This window comes from Lupinus angustifolius, chromosome LG12 (assembly GCF_001865875.1).
Source record: "Lupinus angustifolius cultivar Tanjil chromosome LG12, LupAngTanjil_v1.0, whole genome shotgun sequence".
Taxonomy (NCBI): domain Eukaryota; kingdom Viridiplantae; phylum Streptophyta; class Magnoliopsida; order Fabales; family Fabaceae; genus Lupinus; species Lupinus angustifolius.
In genome coordinates this window covers 15,029,053-15,047,068 of record NC_032020.1, presented here as the reverse complement: position 1 = coordinate 15,047,068, position 18,016 = coordinate 15,029,053, and the positions used below count along the sequence as shown (strand labels likewise).

Below are 18,016 nucleotides of genomic sequence, written 5' to 3'. Positions count from 1 at the left end.
TCTCACATGTAGATAAAATGTTTACATTGTTAAATAATCTTTATTTGGATAAATATAACCAAATATAAAAGAAATCAATGTCAACTTTTTTAGTATGTCCAATTATTTCATATTTCTTTTAATAATAACATCTTGTTATGAATATTTTTTTTAATTTATACAATAATTGTTTGTTGTTTACATTAATATGGTACTAAGAACCAGGATGTGAACTTCCGACATTATACCTTTATAATGTATTTAAATAATACTATGATAGTTGTAACACTATTAACATAAATATATATGCTTCACAGTTTAAAGTGTACCATATTTAATATTTTAGTTATATTTATGTGTTTGGATCATAAGTTTTTTATCCACAAAAATCTATCCAAATTACCACAAACACCTGAGTTTTTTGTGTAATTTGATTAAAAGTATATACAATAAGGACAAGTGAGAGCAATAATTGTTTATATGGACTAGCTTCTCTAAAGTGTGGTTCATACTTTAGTTTATAATGTGCATGAATTTAGATAAATTTTGATGTCGTTGATTAACTAATTGAGATAATTATCTTTATCAATGTCATATTCAGCGATTTAGAGAAATCGTTCAATATTTAATGCTTAAAAAATCAGAACCAAGTTTAGAAATGTATTACTGAATTATAAAATTAACGACAAACTTTAAATCTCAGGCTGACTAGTTTTGTTGTTATTTTACTTGGTTATTTTTTTATCAATACCAAATTTTATTTTCAATTGTCGTATGAAAGGTTGATTTAAAAATTTAAGATCATTATGAATGAGGGCCTTCATTTCTTTCCCATTTAAAATGATATTCAGCGTTTCAAGTTTTCATGCACTAGAGATTACCAAGAAAAGTGCACTTCTCCCTTGTGGTGGTTGGGAAAGGAGACGAGAGGTCAGAGATAAATATGGGAAATAGTTTTGGTATCAGCACTAATGATCTAATATACATCAAGATCAAAGTAATGTCGATTTTCCAATCCGAAATCAATAAAGTTTCATGTTTAGTTGACTAAGAAAGCAAGCAAGTAACGAAAACTTTGAAGACATCCGCATGGCTAATTTTCCATCAAGCTCTGGGAGCCTCAGCCATTTCTTGTTCAACAGTGCTTGGGGTGACTGGGTAGTAATGGTAATGGAGTTCTCCAACATCATCACCAGACAATTTCTTCCATCCATTTGGTCCCACATAGTACACTATAATCATATAAATCCGAAGACTAGTCAGATAATGGTTTCATGTGTTACAAATGCATGGCTATAAAGTGCATATTTTTCACTGAGTCTAAAATAGCTGGTGGAAAATGCTGACCTGGTCGGTGGTAACAACACTGATGTACTTGTATAAATTGATGCATAATTGCTAAACGCTAAACATGATTTCAAGCATTTCATCCTAGCCAGTTTGAAAGTATAGACTATATTTTAATTTTTAAATGACTTGTTCAAGACCAGATAGAACAATGCATGTTGTGGTCTTGAGCAAGCACATGATAATTGTGCTCAAACACAAATGCAAGTGTGCCTCACACTAGACATATTAAATAAGCTACTGCACATATACATATTTAACTGTTTTTCTTGCTGCTGGGAGGGGGAGAAATGAAATGTCATAAGCATATATATGAAGATGCAGCCTGCAGGTCTTCTTTAGGGGAGAAAGAAAACGTACCACTAGCAACTCCACCACTAGCTCCATCACGAAATGTTGCATGATAAATTGCTCGCCGAGCCAGTTCAGAAGCTTCCTCAATTGACATGTCATACTTGTACCTAGTAGTACAAGAAAAATGTTGATGAAAATTGGCAGAAGAGCTCTAGGTGATGTATAGAAAAGCAAAACACTTTAACTAACCCGCTGTCTAATACACCATACGCGTATGGTGAACCAGATCCAACAGAGAATCGAGTGCCTTTCAGTCTTCCTCCTTCACTATCAACATAATACAGACCAGGACCCTGAAAAGTGATCCATTATGAACACAAATAGGAGTATAGAACCACCAGCGCAAAGCTTACTAATTGGAATGTTTAAGTTACCGTCTCATCCCACCCAGCAATCATGGTACCAACAGATAATCCCATTCCACGATAAGAGTATAAAATATTTGCAAGTAGCTTTGAGGCTCCTGTCACTGAAATTCTCCTCTTGTTTGCTAACTCATGCAACCGACACTAAAAAGAGTACAAGTGAATCAGATAAATAATCTGTGACCTTGTGCATGTGTATGTGTGTAAGGAATAAATCATTTGGAAAGCATAAGATCAAGTTAAATGCTTCAATGAGAAAAAATCTCTAACTTGCGAAGATATAACACTTCTACCTCATGCGAACTAAGTCATTTTCATCCACTAACGTACTTATCTACATGTTGTCAAACTTGAGGGATCCAAAAATCATGTGGAGTTACGAATGTAAAAATGTTCAGTAAGTCATAAAATTGATCAAGAGCTCTATATATGAATATATCACATGAGTTATGCATCAACATTATGCTTCCAAAAGCCAAATGGAAGATAATGAACAAAAGGTGATTTATAAGAAAGGAGACAGAAAAGATCCATAAAAGTGACACAAATTGAAAAGAATTTTGACAATTTCTGTTGGCATGAATACTAGCCTACGAAAGTTTTGAGTTTTGACAAGCACCAAAAATCTTGATCATGGTTCATGGATCAGTATGCCCCCAATTCCCCATCAGGCCCACAGCAGGAAACAATAATTATTTAAAGCTTCTAACATATGGAGTGAAGTAGATTTTCTTAAAAGATGAATCCATTGTTTTAAGATTAAAAAAAATAAACAATCTGAGTTGAATTTTGTACATAGTTTAATGTCTAGTCTACAAGAAACCTGACAAAATAGAAAAATACCCTCCCAGCCATTGCAAATACAGTAACATTTATGGCTCTAGTAGTCTACTGTATCTAGTTATTCCAGACTAGGTGTTTTCTAATGAACAGTCACTAATATAAGCGTAAAATACACCTAGCAAAAGAGACTAAGACAGATAAAAACGATTGCATAATTTTGAAAATAGCATGTATTACCTTGATCCCAAGATTCCTGTGCCAAAATTGGCAATCAGCAGCTCCTCCGGCCATCGTTCCAAGCATATATGGATTGATTTCAATAATTTTCTTCACAGACTGAGATGCTGCAAATAAATAACCAATCACTAAGGTTAACAACAAATAAATAAACTTACTGTTTCATTCACACAAACATAAAGAAGACACAAAATAAATCAACTTTCAACAATGGGTTGATATCAAAAATAGGAAAGATGAAACATGAGTTGAGCACTCACATATATAGCCACCCATACTAGCACGAGAATCAGCAGCTACCATAACACCGTCCTTAAATATAAAAGCCAGAGTTGTAGTACCCTTTGCGGGTTTCACCATCTGAATAGCTTCTTTCACGAACCCATCAAACTAACAAACAAACAAACAAACACATATAACTTTTGATAAAACCATTAACCCAGAGAATAAATTTCAAATCTTTTGCATAACAATCATTCCATTTCAAACCTACTAACCAATCAGTAATTAAGTTTAAACCCTATTAACCATGAGCACAATATAATAACCGTAGTTTTCAAAATTTTACTCACGTCGCTTGAATTGGGAAGATCGAATGATGGGGCAGCTGAAATATCTCCAACGACGTCGCTTTGAAATCCAATTTGTGTAGAGAATGATTCAAGACCACTGGTATCAAGCTTCATGATTGCAGACCTAACCGAAAAAGAATAATTTTAAAATAATAATCATATTTATGGAAATAAAAAATATATATATAGATTGAGAATATATAAAACATGAAATACCGATTATGAGAGAAGAACGAGTTGCAGTGTGAGATCTGTGTTTGCTGGAATATGAACTTTTGAAGACAGAAAAAACTATTGCTGACTTGGGGAAAGGGAAATCGGTTTTGGGCTGGTAATTCAATAATTGGTCTGGACCGGCCCACCCCAATACAAGTAAGAAACCCATTTTATTTTTTAGTACATGAAGGAGAAGAAGAAAATTATACGCAGTTCTTTTTTTTTATATAAAGAAATTCTTAAATTCAGCCCACTGTGGCGTTTCTATAAGCAAATAATTGAGTTCCGGTCAAGTTTAACTAAGAAATTAGTTGTTAGTATTATTGTTAAAATCGTACTGGTTATCAAATCGGTCAGGTACTGGTATAGTGGTACAGTGGTTCAACCTTTGAATCTTTAATAAATTCAAAATCTAAATTACTAAACATATATCAATCCAAAATTATTACTTGACAACCGCAAAATATAAATAAATGACACAAGTCTATAAATCACTCTACAAAACAAATAAATTTAGAGTTTTAATAAAATATGTAATCTGAGTATGTCTTGGAAGCATATGTCTTGAAGTGTTGAAGAATGGTAGAAAAGATGGGTCACCTTGTAATGATTTTTTTAAGTTTTTTTTTCAAAAAAAATAATATGTATAAACCGGTCAGTTAGTGAAATACCAGCCGGTTCATCGGTTTTAACCGGTTTTGATACTTGACCGATTCAACATCTGTACCGTACCAGTTAGGAGACCGGTTCACTGGCCGGTACGGTCCGGTTTTGACATCATTGGTTAGTATAGAGGAAGGTGAATGCACTACTACATTAAGGTAGAGGATCATTGTTCAGAGGACAGTGGATGCACAACTACATTTTCAAAATCTTTATAGAGAACGCAATAAAATGGTTAGGTAAGCATGAGAGAAAGCATTGTGACGCTGGGGAATTGTGGCTCACCTTGTAGCAATTAGGAACATAAGTCGATGGGAAATAGTGACATAATAAGGAAGAGAAGAGGGAGTAGCGAGTATCATTTTCAATCAACATTCATGTATTTTTTGGTTACCTAATTCAAAAAATTTGTAGTCCGTATTTAATGGAGTGGATGATAATAATAAGTAAAATTCAATCAAATTATTGAGATAAATATTTTTATTTGGTTTATGAAGAAAAAAACTTACCAAATTCATTAGGTCATTATTTCCACACTTTGACTAATTATGGTGATTAGGTAAAGTTTTTATTCATAAACAAACCTTTCATTTTAGCATTAAATTTCGTTTGAAGATACCATTTAGCTTCAACATGAGAGGTGTTATCCTAGAGTGAGTACCATTTCATTTGTAGTGAGTTTATGATTGATTGAAAAAATATATTTAAGTTAAAATTTAATTATTAAATATTTTTTTGACCAACGATAACTCATGGCACATAGAACGACACAAATTATGGACAAAAGACGGGCTCCCCATTAACAAATATAAGATGTGAAGTCAAGAAGATTTGTTGCATTAAGGTTAGACATTAGCTTTTTGTAATAAGAAAGTGCAACTTATATTTGTCTAGTTTAGTTTGCCTTCATTCCTACTAACACAATTTTATATAATTTTAACTCAAATCTTCCCATTTCTATAAACAGAATCTCAGACATGCGAGTCAATTGCCATTGGCTAAATGATAGTTATTTCAGTAAAATAAATGTATTGTTGAGATATAAATTCATATGCTAATACTTTTGGAGTTTTGGTAGTGATCTGAATTTTCATCATGATTTTGAAATAATCGAGAGGTGTAACGCCCCATTTGAGTCCAACTGGCACGAGCCAGAACAAAAGCATATTTGATGAGCATGAAACATGTGCCATGCGCACTCCACACTTCAAGTGCATTGCAACAACTCAGATGCTACTGCAGCATCAGCACTGGTCATCATGAGCAACACTAGGAGCACACTCCTCTTAAGTAACGAAGAGAAGAGTAATTTTTTCCTATGTATTTTCAAGGTAAAAATATAATCATATTTTAAATAAAAATAATATAAATATTAATGTATATTATTTTTCCTTTATTTTTTACAGTATTTATTCTCACTCCAACACTAGCATATTGCATCTTAATATGTTTATTATCCTCTTAAAATTTCTTTCTATACTACATCATGTGTCAAAATCATTTTATTTAAATTTACAACACCTAATATACAACATAAAAAAATTATTGAGGGAGACAAAACCAAGTTCTGAAACTCGTGTGCCTTGAAACAGATCACTCATATAAAATACTATCATTATTTATATTTCAAAAAACATTAAATATGCTTACTTTTTATTTAATACCAGTCATGATTCTTTTAAATGCAGGAGGATATATTCAAAGAACTTATATGAGATATTAAATTCAGTGAACCACCTTTGTCATTTTCTGAAATTTCATACACCTCTCATTCAATATAAAATTATAAGAGAAGAAGAAAAAAACATGAGAGGTTCAGTTGAATGTGTTGATAATGATGATGTGCACAACCCAGAGAAAAAGGGTGATGGTGAGAGAAAGAGAGGTTCTGGTGGCATGTAGTGACAAGAGCATGAAAGTTGGTGTGAATGTTTGGGACATTAACACTGGAAACAACTTTCTTCACATACCATCTTGTGCTTCACTACCTTTCGGGTTATTATGCTTAAGAAACCGATACCTCGTGGCATCTCAATTGAACAGACATGGGTCTGTTGGTGGCGGTTCCATTGTTATTTGGTCTCTGAACAAGGTAACGTTTTTATCATCTAAAACTCCCATTGGGAGGTTTCTTTGTTATTTCATTTAAAAGATTTTGTTATGTTATTAAAGCTGCATGTTTTTGCTTCTCATTGGTTCATCAGGGGGCCATTTTTCACGTGTATTCCATGCCATGTGTGCTACAAATAAGTAACTGTAATTTTGTAAATCTCTTTTTATTTATCTAATGTTTTCAAAATTTTACAAATGCTATCTATCTTGTGATTGTGATGTACAATTAATGGTGGATTGTGATATATTTCCAACAGTTGCCATGGCAGTTCAATAACTTCGAAGGAAGTACTTGTTATTCTACGATTCTAAATATTTTTCTGCAGAAAACTCCATTATTACTTACACGTCCTTGTTTCAGCCCCTAAAACCTCTTGTTAATTACACAATGGAAGCCATTGGGCCACTTTCTTGCACAAAAGATGGCCTTTATCTTGTGGGAGGAGGATTCTCTGGAAATGTTTATATCTGGGATGTAAGTAAGAACACCTTAAATTGTTTCTTTTGTCTAATTTTATTTGCTAATACATATATTACTTTTACTATATAGAAAAGTTAAAAACTTGTTTCTCAATTTGTTACTTTCAGTTCATTGATATATGTTTCTATTCACATATATAGGATGACGCAACATACATGTGAATAGAAACACAAACACACATGTATATATATTATACATATATATTATTATAGTGCCAACATCCATTATTATAAGCTTGAATGTGGGAATTAGATGAAATTTGTATTTAGTGAAATATTGTCATGAATCGTAGGTGACCAGTGGAGAATTGCTGAAGTCTTGGATAGCTCATAATAAACCCCTGAACTGCATGTTGTTTTCAGATGACAATTCACTTCTTATTTCTGGTTCAGATGATGGGATGATATGTGTTTGGTCCATGATTAGGTATAGTCAAAATTTACATCACCTTTTAGCTTCAATAATAAATGCAATAAAGTAAATATTATGCACTTTCATTCTTATGCATTTGTTCTATTCAATGTGATGAAAGTCTGTTAGATGTAGAAGAATCGAGAAGCTTGCCTTCTCTGTTGCATTGTTTGTTAGGGCATATGTCCACTATAACGGGTCTTTTAACCTTACCTGGAAGTTGCTCCTCAGTTTTAGTATCAAGCTCCCTTGATGGTACATGCAAGGTGATGAAACTATGCATTAAGATTCTTAATTCTACAAACTATTAGATTTTGATGATATTGCTTTACTTCAAGATGAGAAATTTTAATTTGTTTAATCATAGGTTTGGGACATTATATCAGGAAAGCTTCTGCAATCTCAAGTTTATTCGTTACCTATAACTTCCATTTCCCTTGACCATGGACATGAGTTCTTGTTTTATGGAATTGTAAATGGAACGATAATTGTCAACAAGCTCAACATAGGTCTTGAAGAAGGTCCTATCACATTTGGCCAATCATTTGAATTGAAAGGACATAGGTAATATAATTTGCTTGGAGCTTATTTCTCAATATTTTTTAAGGATATGATTTCATCTCAGCCCATGGTTAGAAACTATGTATTAAGTTTAACAAAAAAAAAACACCCATTTAATGATTGTTTTAACCATTTATTTTCACACAAGAATTTGAAAACAAAAACTAAGGTGCCATTTTTTTAAGGGTACAGTGACAACATATGAAATGAAATAAAAACTTAAAATAAATTTATCATTTTCTTGTAAGAGTATTATCCATAATTGACCCTGAGTAAAAATATTACAGATAATTGATCAGTGATATACTGATTGTTTAAAAGAAATTAATTCATAGATATTACATTGTTATTGTGTAAATATTTCTCTAATATATCTAAATTCCAAGATATTTTGTCAAAAGCTAATTCTACTGCATACATTTGATATGAAGAAAGGAACACATGTAAAGATATGAAGCTTTCTTAGAGTGGTCAATTTTTTAGCATAGTTTTCAACCTAAATATTGTGAAATATATGCTGCAGTGGATCGATTACTGCCTTAACTTCCTGCCAGGCTGGCCTAATATCTGGCTCTGAAGATTGCACAATCTGCATCTGGAATGTCATCAATAGGACAATTATTCGAAGGTTCAATCTTCAGAAAGGTAAAATAACCTGTGCATTTATGCTATTCTAGTTCTTAATATTCTTCAGACAATTATTGTGAGGTTACAAAGCCATACATTAATAACGTTGATGGTTATATACTTTAATCGATAGCAGGGAAAGTGACTAATCTGGTGGTAGTTATGCGGTCATCAATGCTCTCTAAATCAAATCATAAGAAAGTTTCCAATCAGTATATTGTTTCTCCACTTCATAAGTGTCACGAACCATATAATTCATTCAAGGGAGCAACCACTCTAGTTTCATTATGTGGCCTCTATAAAGAAAACCAGTCTTCTATTGATTTACGGAGTGCAACTTTATTAAGACATCACACCTCTTATTCACAGGTTTTTCCTATTCCCTTTAAATATTCTCCATTTACTAACACAAAGTATAACAATTTGACTTGACGATGTATCCATTATAACCAACATGGAGAATTATGCTTTTACATCTGACACATGAATCTTTACATGAATATTAAATATATATTGTACTATTAGTTATATATGTAGTTTACATGCAGCTGAAAATATGCAATTTTGATTGTTCACTTTTCAGGGGCAGAAAGCAGATATGTCTATGGCGATGAGCACACAGATGAAAGTGGAAACAAATATAGAGCATCGTATGTGGGCAATAGAGATGACAAAACATATCATGAGGATAAACAAACAGTTGAAGTCACAACTGTTGGGGATGATACAAAGCAGATTATGTTGTTCAAACATAGACAACCTTCAAAAAACTAGTATAAAGAAACTCAAATTTGAAAGCCTCGTACAAGAGGATGAAAGCGAGAAACCTTAGTTTAATCCTTTTTAAGACAAGGATCTTTAAGTTTTTATTATGGCATACTGAACGCAAGGGTTTTCCATCCTATTTAGCTTTAGCATAAAGTAAAGAGACCATTCATTCATCATGATTTTTATATGCTTTTGACCAAAACCTCAAGTTATATTATCTATTAGTTTTTCAACTCTGGTAACCTCTTTTTCACCAAAAGTAAACTCCGGTAGCAGCTGATGTTCATAAGGTCATTGAGAATATAGAGAATAAGATTTCTAAAAAAAAAATGTATAAACTAACAATATTAAGTTTAATATAAATGAATGACTCACTAAAAAATAATAATATAAATGAATGATAAATGATATATTAAATACATATAAATTTTTATACTAATAATACATAAATATTATATTCATATAATTTCTTGTTACTAGTATATATTATCATAAATATTACACTTATATTATTCTACATTATCAATAGATATATAGTAAAAAGAGGATAAGAATTGCCATGGAATTCATAAAAATAATCTTCAAATTTTATATTTGCTGAGAGTGTCCATAAAATAGAGTTCAAATTTCATATTTGCACATAGCCGTGGGCTTTGTTCTACATAATCTTGACTTAGAGTTTGTCAAAACAAAACCTAAATTCATACTTGAGGGTTTAAACTTCAAAATAGTCCAAATGATCATAAAAGTTGCACACAATAATTGGAATAACAGTTGTCTATCATTTTTTTTAACAATGAAATATAATGCAAATCTGGAGTGTATCATTGACATTGAAAATTAGAAGTACAATCATGTAATTGCCAATTTTGTATTGTGTACATTCCAACATGCTCTCTTCAATATTTATATATGCGCAATTAGCATTTTCAATTTATGTAGTTGTACTTTATATTCAAGTGCGCCCAAAGACTAAATTCTAACTTTTAGCAGAGATCAATCATAACATTTTTTACTGATTTAAATTATAATCTTTTAGTATTTGCATTTTAAGCTTATTTTTCAAAAAATAAACAAATATTTAAAATTTTAATCCATACCTAACCTGCACTAATATTGAGAATTTAATTGAGAATATAATTTAATAATTTGTGAAAAGTGTGCTAGAACCAAAAGCCCACCACATAGCAACAACCCACAAGGACACAATAGAAGAGAATATAAATGGATAACTGATTAATTTACAATACTGCCCCGTGAAAGTGGAAACCCTTAAAAACACAGAACCGAGGTAGATCATAACACTGAACCTCATCACTTGTACCTTGTTGCTGCAACCAAAAACAATGGCACAGTTGAAAACACTTCCTTCATCGTTTTCATACCCTGCCACTTTTCCTTCCGTACACAGAAAAGGTTTGTTGTTTCCTTTTCAGTTTAGTCTCTATTTTTTCTTCAATTCCCTTCTGTCACACTATTACCTTTTAAACTTGCATGCTGATAATTTAGTTAAGTGGAAATTGAAAAAATCTAGACTTTTTACTTTGAATGTAACAATTTATTCATTGCATTATATGATTATTCTTGGTTAGAGTTTTAGAAGGCACATATTTCTCCTTCATTAACTTGTATTGTTATTTTAACGTTTCCCTAGTTTTGTAGGGTTTTTTTAAACAAAGGAATTCGTATTGTTTAAGACTAACTGTTTGCAATTATTCATATTTCCAGATCAGCTTCTGCGTCAGCAGTTCTGGAAGGCAAATCCATCATCATTCAAAGAGGTTATCTTTAGAACTCAAAACTTTAAACCATTATTTTTAGCATTTTTTTATATTCGCTATATTTCTGTGTTTTGGTGGGTCTCTAATGGTCTTATTTCGGAATTTTGTTCTGTCTGTAGTTGAGGACAAGAACAACTGTTGAAACCAGTAAACATCAAGGTGAGATTATTTAGTCTCAGGTTTGCTCTTTTTCCCATCCATGGGAATTTGTTCAAGGGTGGCATTATCTTTATTGACTTTATAAACATGACGTAATGAACTTATGCTAGTTAATTTTTCATTTGGGATAATAAGATATGAATTGAACTTTGAGCCTTGAGGAGTTGAGGTAAACTGCAGAGTGAGGTTGCCTAAGCAAATTTTAATTTCCAGTTCAACCTGGGGTAAACAAATTTTGAAAGTGAGATATCTTTGAATTGAGTGTCTTAATTTATGATCTCATTAATTATTAACATGCACTATTTCCTATTGCTATCAACAGTCCTTCGTTAACATCTTGTTAGTTGACTTACGAGCATGTAGTATTTCCTATTGCATAATATTCTTCATCTGTAAGGTTTGACTCATCCCTTTTCACATGTACTTGAAAATCAGCACTCATTAGCAAAATTGTGTCATGACAGCAGCCAAAGACAAAAAAGTTTCCGAGGGGTTATATGTGTCTTGTTAGAATATGGACAGTTATTGTTGAAAACACATGAGCACATTGGAGGCACTGTGTGTGTTCACCACTCAATATTTAAGTTTAATGTCTGTAACATTGATGAAGTTCTTTTGACGTGTAGTTATACAAGCAGTGGTACGCAGTGATGCAGAGATAGAAATCTCTGAATCCAAAAAGGGTGGCGGGCTACGTGGAAAGTTAAATAAGGTTGTCCTGGCTTACAGTGGTGGCTTAGACACATCAGTCATTGTCCCATGGCTGAGGTATATATGTTGCCTTGTCCCTTTCCAGTTTTTCTACTCAACTTCCTTTCGACTTTTTCTAATACAATATGTAAATAGAGATCAGAAATCATTTTGAGATTGTATGGATGCTTTGATGAGTTTTAAATTCAATAACTATAAGTTTTGCATTGAAGCATGAGAGCAAAAGTTTGCTATTCTTGCTTTTTAAAGATATTTAGGATGTGATCTGGGATATTGAACTGTAGAAGACCCAGTCAATTTACCCTTGTTGTATAATTTGTTCTTATTCTAATCTCTCATTTAGTGATTTTGGTCTTGCAGGGAGAATTATGGTTGTGATGTCGTTTGCTTCACAGCTGATGTTGGCCAAGTATATTATCACTTTTATTTAGATTCGGCTTGCTTAATCTAGATTATTGTTTTACAACTTGTTTTATTGCAAAGGGGTGTTTCAAGATTGTCAAATTCTGACTAGGGGATTTTGCTATACCCCATTTATTGTTTATTTACTGCATTCTGGTAACAAATCTAAATTCCATAGGGTATAAAAGAACTGGATGGTTTAGAAGCCAAAGCCAAAGCTAGTGGGGCCTCTCAGTTAGTGGTAAAGGATTTGAGGGAGGAATTTGTTAAAGATTATATATTCCCTTGCCTCCGTGCTGGTGCAGTTTATGAGAGGAAGTATTTGCTCGGCACATCAATGGCTCGCCCTGTTATTGCAAAGGTACTACGCTTGAAAATTGATATTACCATTTATTCTGTTAGCTCCTAATGTAGTGTTCACTCTTTATATTGAAAAATAATCATAGTGACATGATGATGAACCATGCTTATAATAGTATGTACTGATGCCTACCTACTAACAGGCCATGGTTGATGTTGCCAAAGAAGTTGGAGCTGATGCTGTTTCCCATGGGTGTACAGGGAAAGGAAATGATCAGGCATGTCCTACTATTAGGCCCAAAACACTACATCATATAAATTATTTCTCTACTATTAGGCTCAAAACACTACATGATATCTATTATTTTCTTGTGACACATTTATATAATCATTTAGGTTCGCTTTGAGCTCACTTTCTTTGCTCTAAACCCCAAGCTAAATGTTGTGGCTCCATGGAGAGAGTGGGATATTACAGGGCGAGAAGATGCTATTGAGTATGCTAAAAAGCATAATGTACCTGTTCCTGTAACAAAGAAATCCATATATAGCAGGGATAGGAACCTCTGGCACCTTAGTCACGAGGTATGTTTTGCAGTTATCTTCATTCTAGCTCTGATTATTGTGTTATGTTAGATACATCTAACATTGTCATTTTTGGGATCTAAGATTTCATTTAAAACTTTTAATGTGAATAAGTTTGATGAATGAAAACTGCATTCCTATTTCTTTTAGATGATCACGTAGTGCATGGCTCGATGTTAAACACATCTTATTGTAAGTGCTGCCACAGACATAGTAATTCCTATAGATGTGAATCATCTAATCAAATTCATATCATCATTTATAGTAATTCCTAGAGATGATCACGTAGCAACTCTAAATCTTTAGTTGTATCTATGTTATGCATTATGTAGTGCAGCCCCAAAAACTATATTTTGAAAATGTCATGTCACTTTTTCTCTGATATATGCAACCTGTGATACTGAAGGGTGACATTCTGGAAGACCCAGCTAATGAGCCTAAAAAGGATATGTTCATGATGTCTATAGACCCAGAGGATGCTCCAAATCAAGCTGAGTAAGCTTCCATCTTTACTTGTGATTTGGCTCTCTTTATGGCCTTCATCAAGTCTTTGTTGTCCTTTAAATAAATTTGTATTCTACATTTATAAATGCATGTATTATGTCTTGCAGATATGTGGAAATTGGGATAGAGTCGGGACTTCCAGTTTCAGTGAACGGGAAGAGGCTTTCACCAGCATCTTTACTTGCTGAGCTCAATGAAGTTGGTGGAAAGCATGGAATTGGCCGAATTGACATGGTTGAGAATCGGCTTGTAGGTATGAAGAGCCGTGGAGTTTATGAAACTCCTGGTGGAACCATCCTATTTGCTGCAGTGCGTGAGCTGGAGTCTTTGACACTTGATCGAGAAACGATTCAAGTCAAAGATTCATTAGCCCTTAAGTATGCCGAGTTAGTGTATGCTGGCAGATGGTTCGATCCACTTCGCGAGTCCATGGATGCCTTTATGCAGAAGATCACAGAAACAACTACTGGTTCGGTGACTTTGAAATTGTACAAAGGTTCAGTTACCGTAACTGGCCGGACCAGCCCCTTTAGCCTGTATAGGCAAGACATCTCATCATTTGAGAGTGGAGAGATATATAATCAAGCTGATGCTGCTGGGTTTATCCGGCTTTATGGTCTTCCGATGAGGGTCCGAGCAATGCTTGAGCAGGGCATCTAGGTTTTGATTCCCTTGACAAAAGGGGCTACTTTATTTAATAGATAAAGTAGATTTGATGACATTCACTTATTTTGGGAGGCAATTGATGCAATAAAACTTTTGAACTATTTTTAAAAGATGAGCTGATATTTTATTCCAATGCAGTGTTGTGAGAATCGGACTGTACTAGACAGTCCGACCGGTCTGGCCGTTAACTTGATTTGAAAACGGTTCTGATTTACAATCTTATCCGAATGAGAGTTTGACCGCTTTGAACTGGGGAAATTACAGTCCAACCGTGTTAAACTAGGTTAAACTGGATTAACCCGAGAATTAAACTGAACGATTCTTTTAAAAATAAAAAAACTGAACGTTACTCTAATCTTTTGTTTTACTCTAGTCTAAAAAAGATGAAGATGTTACTTCAATGTAATTATACTTGATTATCAATTATATAAAATTATATATTTATAGATAAAATTTATTAATTATAGATGAAATCAACTCAGAATGGTAATATTATAACGTTGTTCTTTCAATATCAAGTTAAAGACAAACAAATTCAATTCCAGTTGGTATTTTGTCCTGCAGTTCCCATGCACGCTTTCTGTGTTTCTCATGATCCCAAGTATTGGGGTGCTCCCCTTGACGTCTTAATTTGGGTTTAGTAGGCAACCTTGTATCAATAGTTATCTTCTTGAGTTCAACTGCATTCTCAAGCACGTACATAAGTAATTCAACTTCACTTGTTGCTCCACAAAATCCAACCAACTCCAACTCCTTCAAGCTGTACTTGCATTGCCTTGAAAATTTGAGTTCAGTTCTAAAAATGCGGTTGGTGTTTAGCATCTGCGACAAGTAAAACAAAAATACAGATTCAAGCTGCAGCTATCTTAGAATTTGAACAGAACCATTTGCCAAATAATGATAAAATAGTATATAATTGATGGTTTTGGATGATTGAGTTTAGTATAGGATTGGGATTTTATCCTGTTTTGGTAGAACAAAATTTGGTCTTGATGAAAAGAGAAACATACAAGTTTCTTTTAGCATGTCACATGTAGAAGTTTGTGTCTTTCTCTTTCCAAAATGACCATATTTGTTCTTCTAAAACAAGAAAGGGTCGAATAGAAAGTGCAAGATTTCAATTACAAAAAGCCAATGGTTATTTACATCTAAAAGCAGCTGCATCTAACACAATAAAAGCCCCTATTCCTTTAGTAATGATGACTGAAGCAAAAGCATGAATACAAAGATATGCAGACCTTGAGTGTGAACCTCTTTAGTGAAGGAGATGCCTTTAATAGCAAAGCAAAAGCATTAATTGTGACGTTATCATCATCAACACATGCAACCAACTCTAAATGATTGAGATTTTTGAACTCTGGAAGTTGAGTGAACCAGTAAATCTGAAGATTAAAACAGCAAGGAAGATATTAATTGTTGTTAGAATAAGAAAATCAGCTTAAAGGAGGGGGCAAGCTACCCACCAGTTCAGGTACATTTTGTGTAATATCCAACTTAAGCACTTTTATTTGTGAGAGAAAGCTTTCTGTAATGAATTCAGCATATGATCCTCCAAATGTTGCTTCTACCAGGCTTGGGACACTCTTAAATTCTGTGTCCAAACGTGGTCCATAGTATTTGAATGACACTAAATTGTCAGCAAATATTTCAAGATTTTTCAGCTCCAAACATCTTACCAATTCAAGACATTTCAGATTGAGTGATGAACCTGAAATCTCCATAGTCTTTGGAACTACTGAATTAACCAGACTCATTATTTCAAGTAATGGACAGCAACACATGAAATACTCTAACATCTCTTTGGTCACAGTAATGGATTTCAGCCTCAAGACACACAAGGAATTAAAACTTGCATGTTTAAACAAATGCAATGGAAGAACATATTCAAATGAATGTCCAAAATAAAGCTCAAGCTTTTGAACCTTTTTTTGAATTGCAAAGTCAACCCACTTATCAATATCACACCTAGAACCAACATTGAACCAAAACTTCAATCCTTGCAGAGTTGAGCATTTAAGTGAAGCCAACAATTCATTAATCCAATTTGTATATGTTTGCCTTTCAGCATCATACATGATCTCCATTGCCATTTGCAATTGCCTCCCTGAAGCCTTTTTAATATCTTTCTTCATGTCTTTCATAATAAGTGAACCATCAAATTCTAAGGTCCCTGAAAAAAAAGTCCATAAGTGTCTCCATTTTCTTGAGAGGATGCTGGTCCTAGCTGCTTCATCTATTGGCAATTTTGATAAAATGTCTACAGGGATTCCATATGGCAATTGGCTGATTAGATCTTCATCATAAGCTTTTGTTCTTTTCTGCTTATTATCATCCTTTGCAATCTGCATCTTGCAGACAATCCCTGGCATAAATGTTACCAAAATTTATACATAATCAGGATAAGCAAATAATATGTGTATTATGATTGTAACAAAACACAAATATAGCATATATATAAGACATTTGAATATATGTTTATGCTGTAAAATAAATGAATCTAGTCATGACTAATGATTAATTAACAAAGATGTAAAACCGTTTATAGAAGAAGCAATGAATGGGAAAAGATGCCTGTTTTCACCTTCCTATCTTTTTCTCTTGTGATTTCTGAATGAGATGAATATTATGATTGTGATTGGTATTTGAAGCGAATGTTTGCAAATAGATCTTAGTAACTAATAATATACCACCTTTGGCGATGTGAAGATCCGGATTATGCTCGGTTTGGCCAAACAAAAATAACTAAATTTCAAGTATGAATTTTTTATATGGTAATAATTTGGCCAACTGAATACAAATGCTCTTCATAAATAAAAATCATACTCATTGATGTTTTCTGTTAGGTCGTGATCTAATGAAGTTTAATGATTTATTTACAAGAAGCTACCAAAATTAAAAGAAGTTTTTAACATTTGGGATATAATACTTGTTGGTTACTCGAGTCTGTTAGAACTGAAAACCTTTCAAGTCGAATTGAAGAGGAAAGAGCATCCACCATTGGACACCCCCGTTTAAAAAGACTATTAATGATGAAGCTACAGAACAAGCCAAATTGAAGAGGGAAAGAGCATCCACCATTTTACATTTTTACTATTTCACTGCTTCATTTTCTAGTGAGCTATTGGGTGCTCACTCGCTTGAGTTTTTTACCATCAAAAGAGGCTACTTTTATAGTCAATGTTAAGCTATCTTCACTGAATGCAAGCCACCTCATATATGCTTAAGAATGTTAGTATTATTGGTGTCCAAGTCTTGAATAAGGCCCGCCAAAAATAAGGTTTTTCCATTCCAGATGCCAAACAAGAAAAAATCTTGCACATACAATGTTGTCCGATTTTTAAAATATTATTTTGCTAGAAATACAAGCTTTTTTAGCCGGTTAAACCAACTCAACTCGAACTGCTCAGTCATGGCCCGCAAACGGAGTTGGGTTAT

The 18,016-nt window shown here is 33.3% G+C and overlaps 4 protein-coding genes across 6 annotated transcripts; 2 read left to right on the top strand and 2 right to left on the bottom strand.

The window, feature by feature from the left end:
- Positions 913-3,983, bottom strand: LOC109361978 (proteasome subunit beta type-5-B). 2 transcript variants are annotated; one of them, XM_019607530.1, is made up of 8 exons: positions 3,854-3,983; positions 3,638-3,761; positions 3,326-3,455; positions 3,066-3,172; positions 2,055-2,189; positions 1,870-1,973; positions 1,687-1,787; positions 913-1,211 (listed from the first exon to the last, which is right to left on the bottom strand). In XM_019607530.1, exons 2-8 carry the CDS (start codon positions 3,749-3,751, stop codon positions 1,084-1,086), a joined length of 819 nt encoding a protein of 272 aa, XP_019463075.1. In that variant the 5' UTR covers positions 3,752-3,761; positions 3,854-3,983; the 3' UTR covers positions 913-1,083. The 2 variants fall into 2 exon arrangements, with proteins under 2 accessions (XP_019463075.1, XP_019463074.1); XM_019607529.1 differs by having other exon boundaries at positions 3,845-3,863.
- Positions 6,209-9,634, top strand: LOC109361975 (protein ROOT INITIATION DEFECTIVE 3-like). Its single transcript, XM_019607525.1, has 8 exons — positions 6,209-6,608; positions 6,990-7,103; positions 7,402-7,535; positions 7,642-7,786; positions 7,888-8,084; positions 8,605-8,726; positions 8,845-9,077; positions 9,292-9,634. Exons 1-8 carry the CDS (start codon positions 6,351-6,353, stop codon positions 9,538-9,540), a joined length of 1,452 nt encoding a protein of 483 aa, XP_019463070.1. The 5' UTR covers positions 6,209-6,350; the 3' UTR covers positions 9,541-9,634.
- On the top strand, positions 10,776-14,693 carry LOC109361976 (argininosuccinate synthase, chloroplastic). The gene is made up of 10 exons (XM_019607526.1): positions 10,776-10,892; positions 11,205-11,257; positions 11,377-11,416; positions 12,043-12,184; positions 12,488-12,536; positions 12,708-12,890; positions 13,033-13,107; positions 13,226-13,411; positions 13,818-13,906; positions 14,023-14,693. The coding sequence occupies exons 1-10, from the start codon at positions 10,823-10,825 to the stop codon at positions 14,573-14,575; spliced, it is 1,440 nt and encodes a 479-aa protein (XP_019463071.1). The 5' UTR covers positions 10,776-10,822; the 3' UTR covers positions 14,576-14,693.
- On the bottom strand, positions 14,533-17,316 carry LOC109361977 (F-box/LRR-repeat protein At3g58900-like). 2 transcript variants are annotated; one of them, XM_019607528.1, is made up of 5 exons: positions 17,163-17,316; positions 16,045-16,943; positions 15,820-15,963; positions 15,070-15,403; positions 14,533-14,743 (listed from the first exon to the last, which is right to left on the bottom strand). In XM_019607528.1, exons 2-4 carry the CDS (start codon positions 16,927-16,929, stop codon positions 15,101-15,103), a joined length of 1,332 nt encoding a protein of 443 aa, XP_019463073.1. In that variant the 5' UTR covers positions 16,930-16,943; positions 17,163-17,316; the 3' UTR covers positions 14,533-14,743; positions 15,070-15,100. The 2 variants fall into 2 exon arrangements, with proteins under 2 accessions (XP_019463073.1, XP_019463072.1); XM_019607527.1 differs by having other exon boundaries at positions 16,045-17,316.

Bases quoted from the DNA above. Each gene is read 5' to 3' on its own strand.
- LOC109361978 (XM_019607529.1), bottom strand. The intron at 3,456-3,637 runs GTGAGTAAAATT...TTTGTTTGTTAG, and splicing joins ATCTTCCCAATTCAAGCGAC to TTTGATGGGTTCGTGAAAGA. The intron at 1,974-2,054 runs GTAACTTAAACA...ATCACTTTTCAG, and splicing joins TTGCTGGGTGGGATGAGACG to GGTCCTGGTCTGTATTATGT.
- LOC109361977 (XM_019607527.1), bottom strand. From the start codon at position 16,950: ATGCCAGGGATTGTCTGCAAGATGCAGATTGCAAAGGATGATAATAAG. The intron at 15,964-16,044 runs GTGGGTAGCTTG...TTTAATCTTCAG, and splicing joins CACAAAATGTACCTGAACTG to ATTTACTGGTTCACTCAACT. The intron at 15,404-15,819 runs GTCTGCATATCT...TACTTGTCGCAG, and splicing joins TAAAGAGGTTCACACTCAAG to ATGCTAAACACCAACCGCAT.
- LOC109361975 (XM_019607525.1), top strand. From the start codon at position 6,351: ATGATGATGTGCACAACCCAGAGAAAAAGGGTGATGGTGAGAGAAAGA. The intron at 7,104-7,401 runs GTAAGTAAGAAC...CATGAATCGTAG, and splicing joins GAAATGTTTATATCTGGGAT to GTGACCAGTGGAGAATTGCT. The intron at 7,536-7,641 runs GTATAGTCAAAA...ATGTGATGAAAG, and splicing joins TGTGTTTGGTCCATGATTAG to TCTGTTAGATGTAGAAGAAT.
- LOC109361976 (XM_019607526.1), top strand. From the start codon at position 10,823: ATGGCACAGTTGAAAACACTTCCTTCATCGTTTTCATACCCTGCCACT. The intron at 12,185-12,487 runs GTATATATGTTG...TTGGTCTTGCAG, and splicing joins GTCATTGTCCCATGGCTGAG to GGAGAATTATGGTTGTGATG. The intron at 12,537-12,707 runs GTATATTATCAC...TAAATTCCATAG, and splicing joins TCACAGCTGATGTTGGCCAA to GGTATAAAAGAACTGGATGG.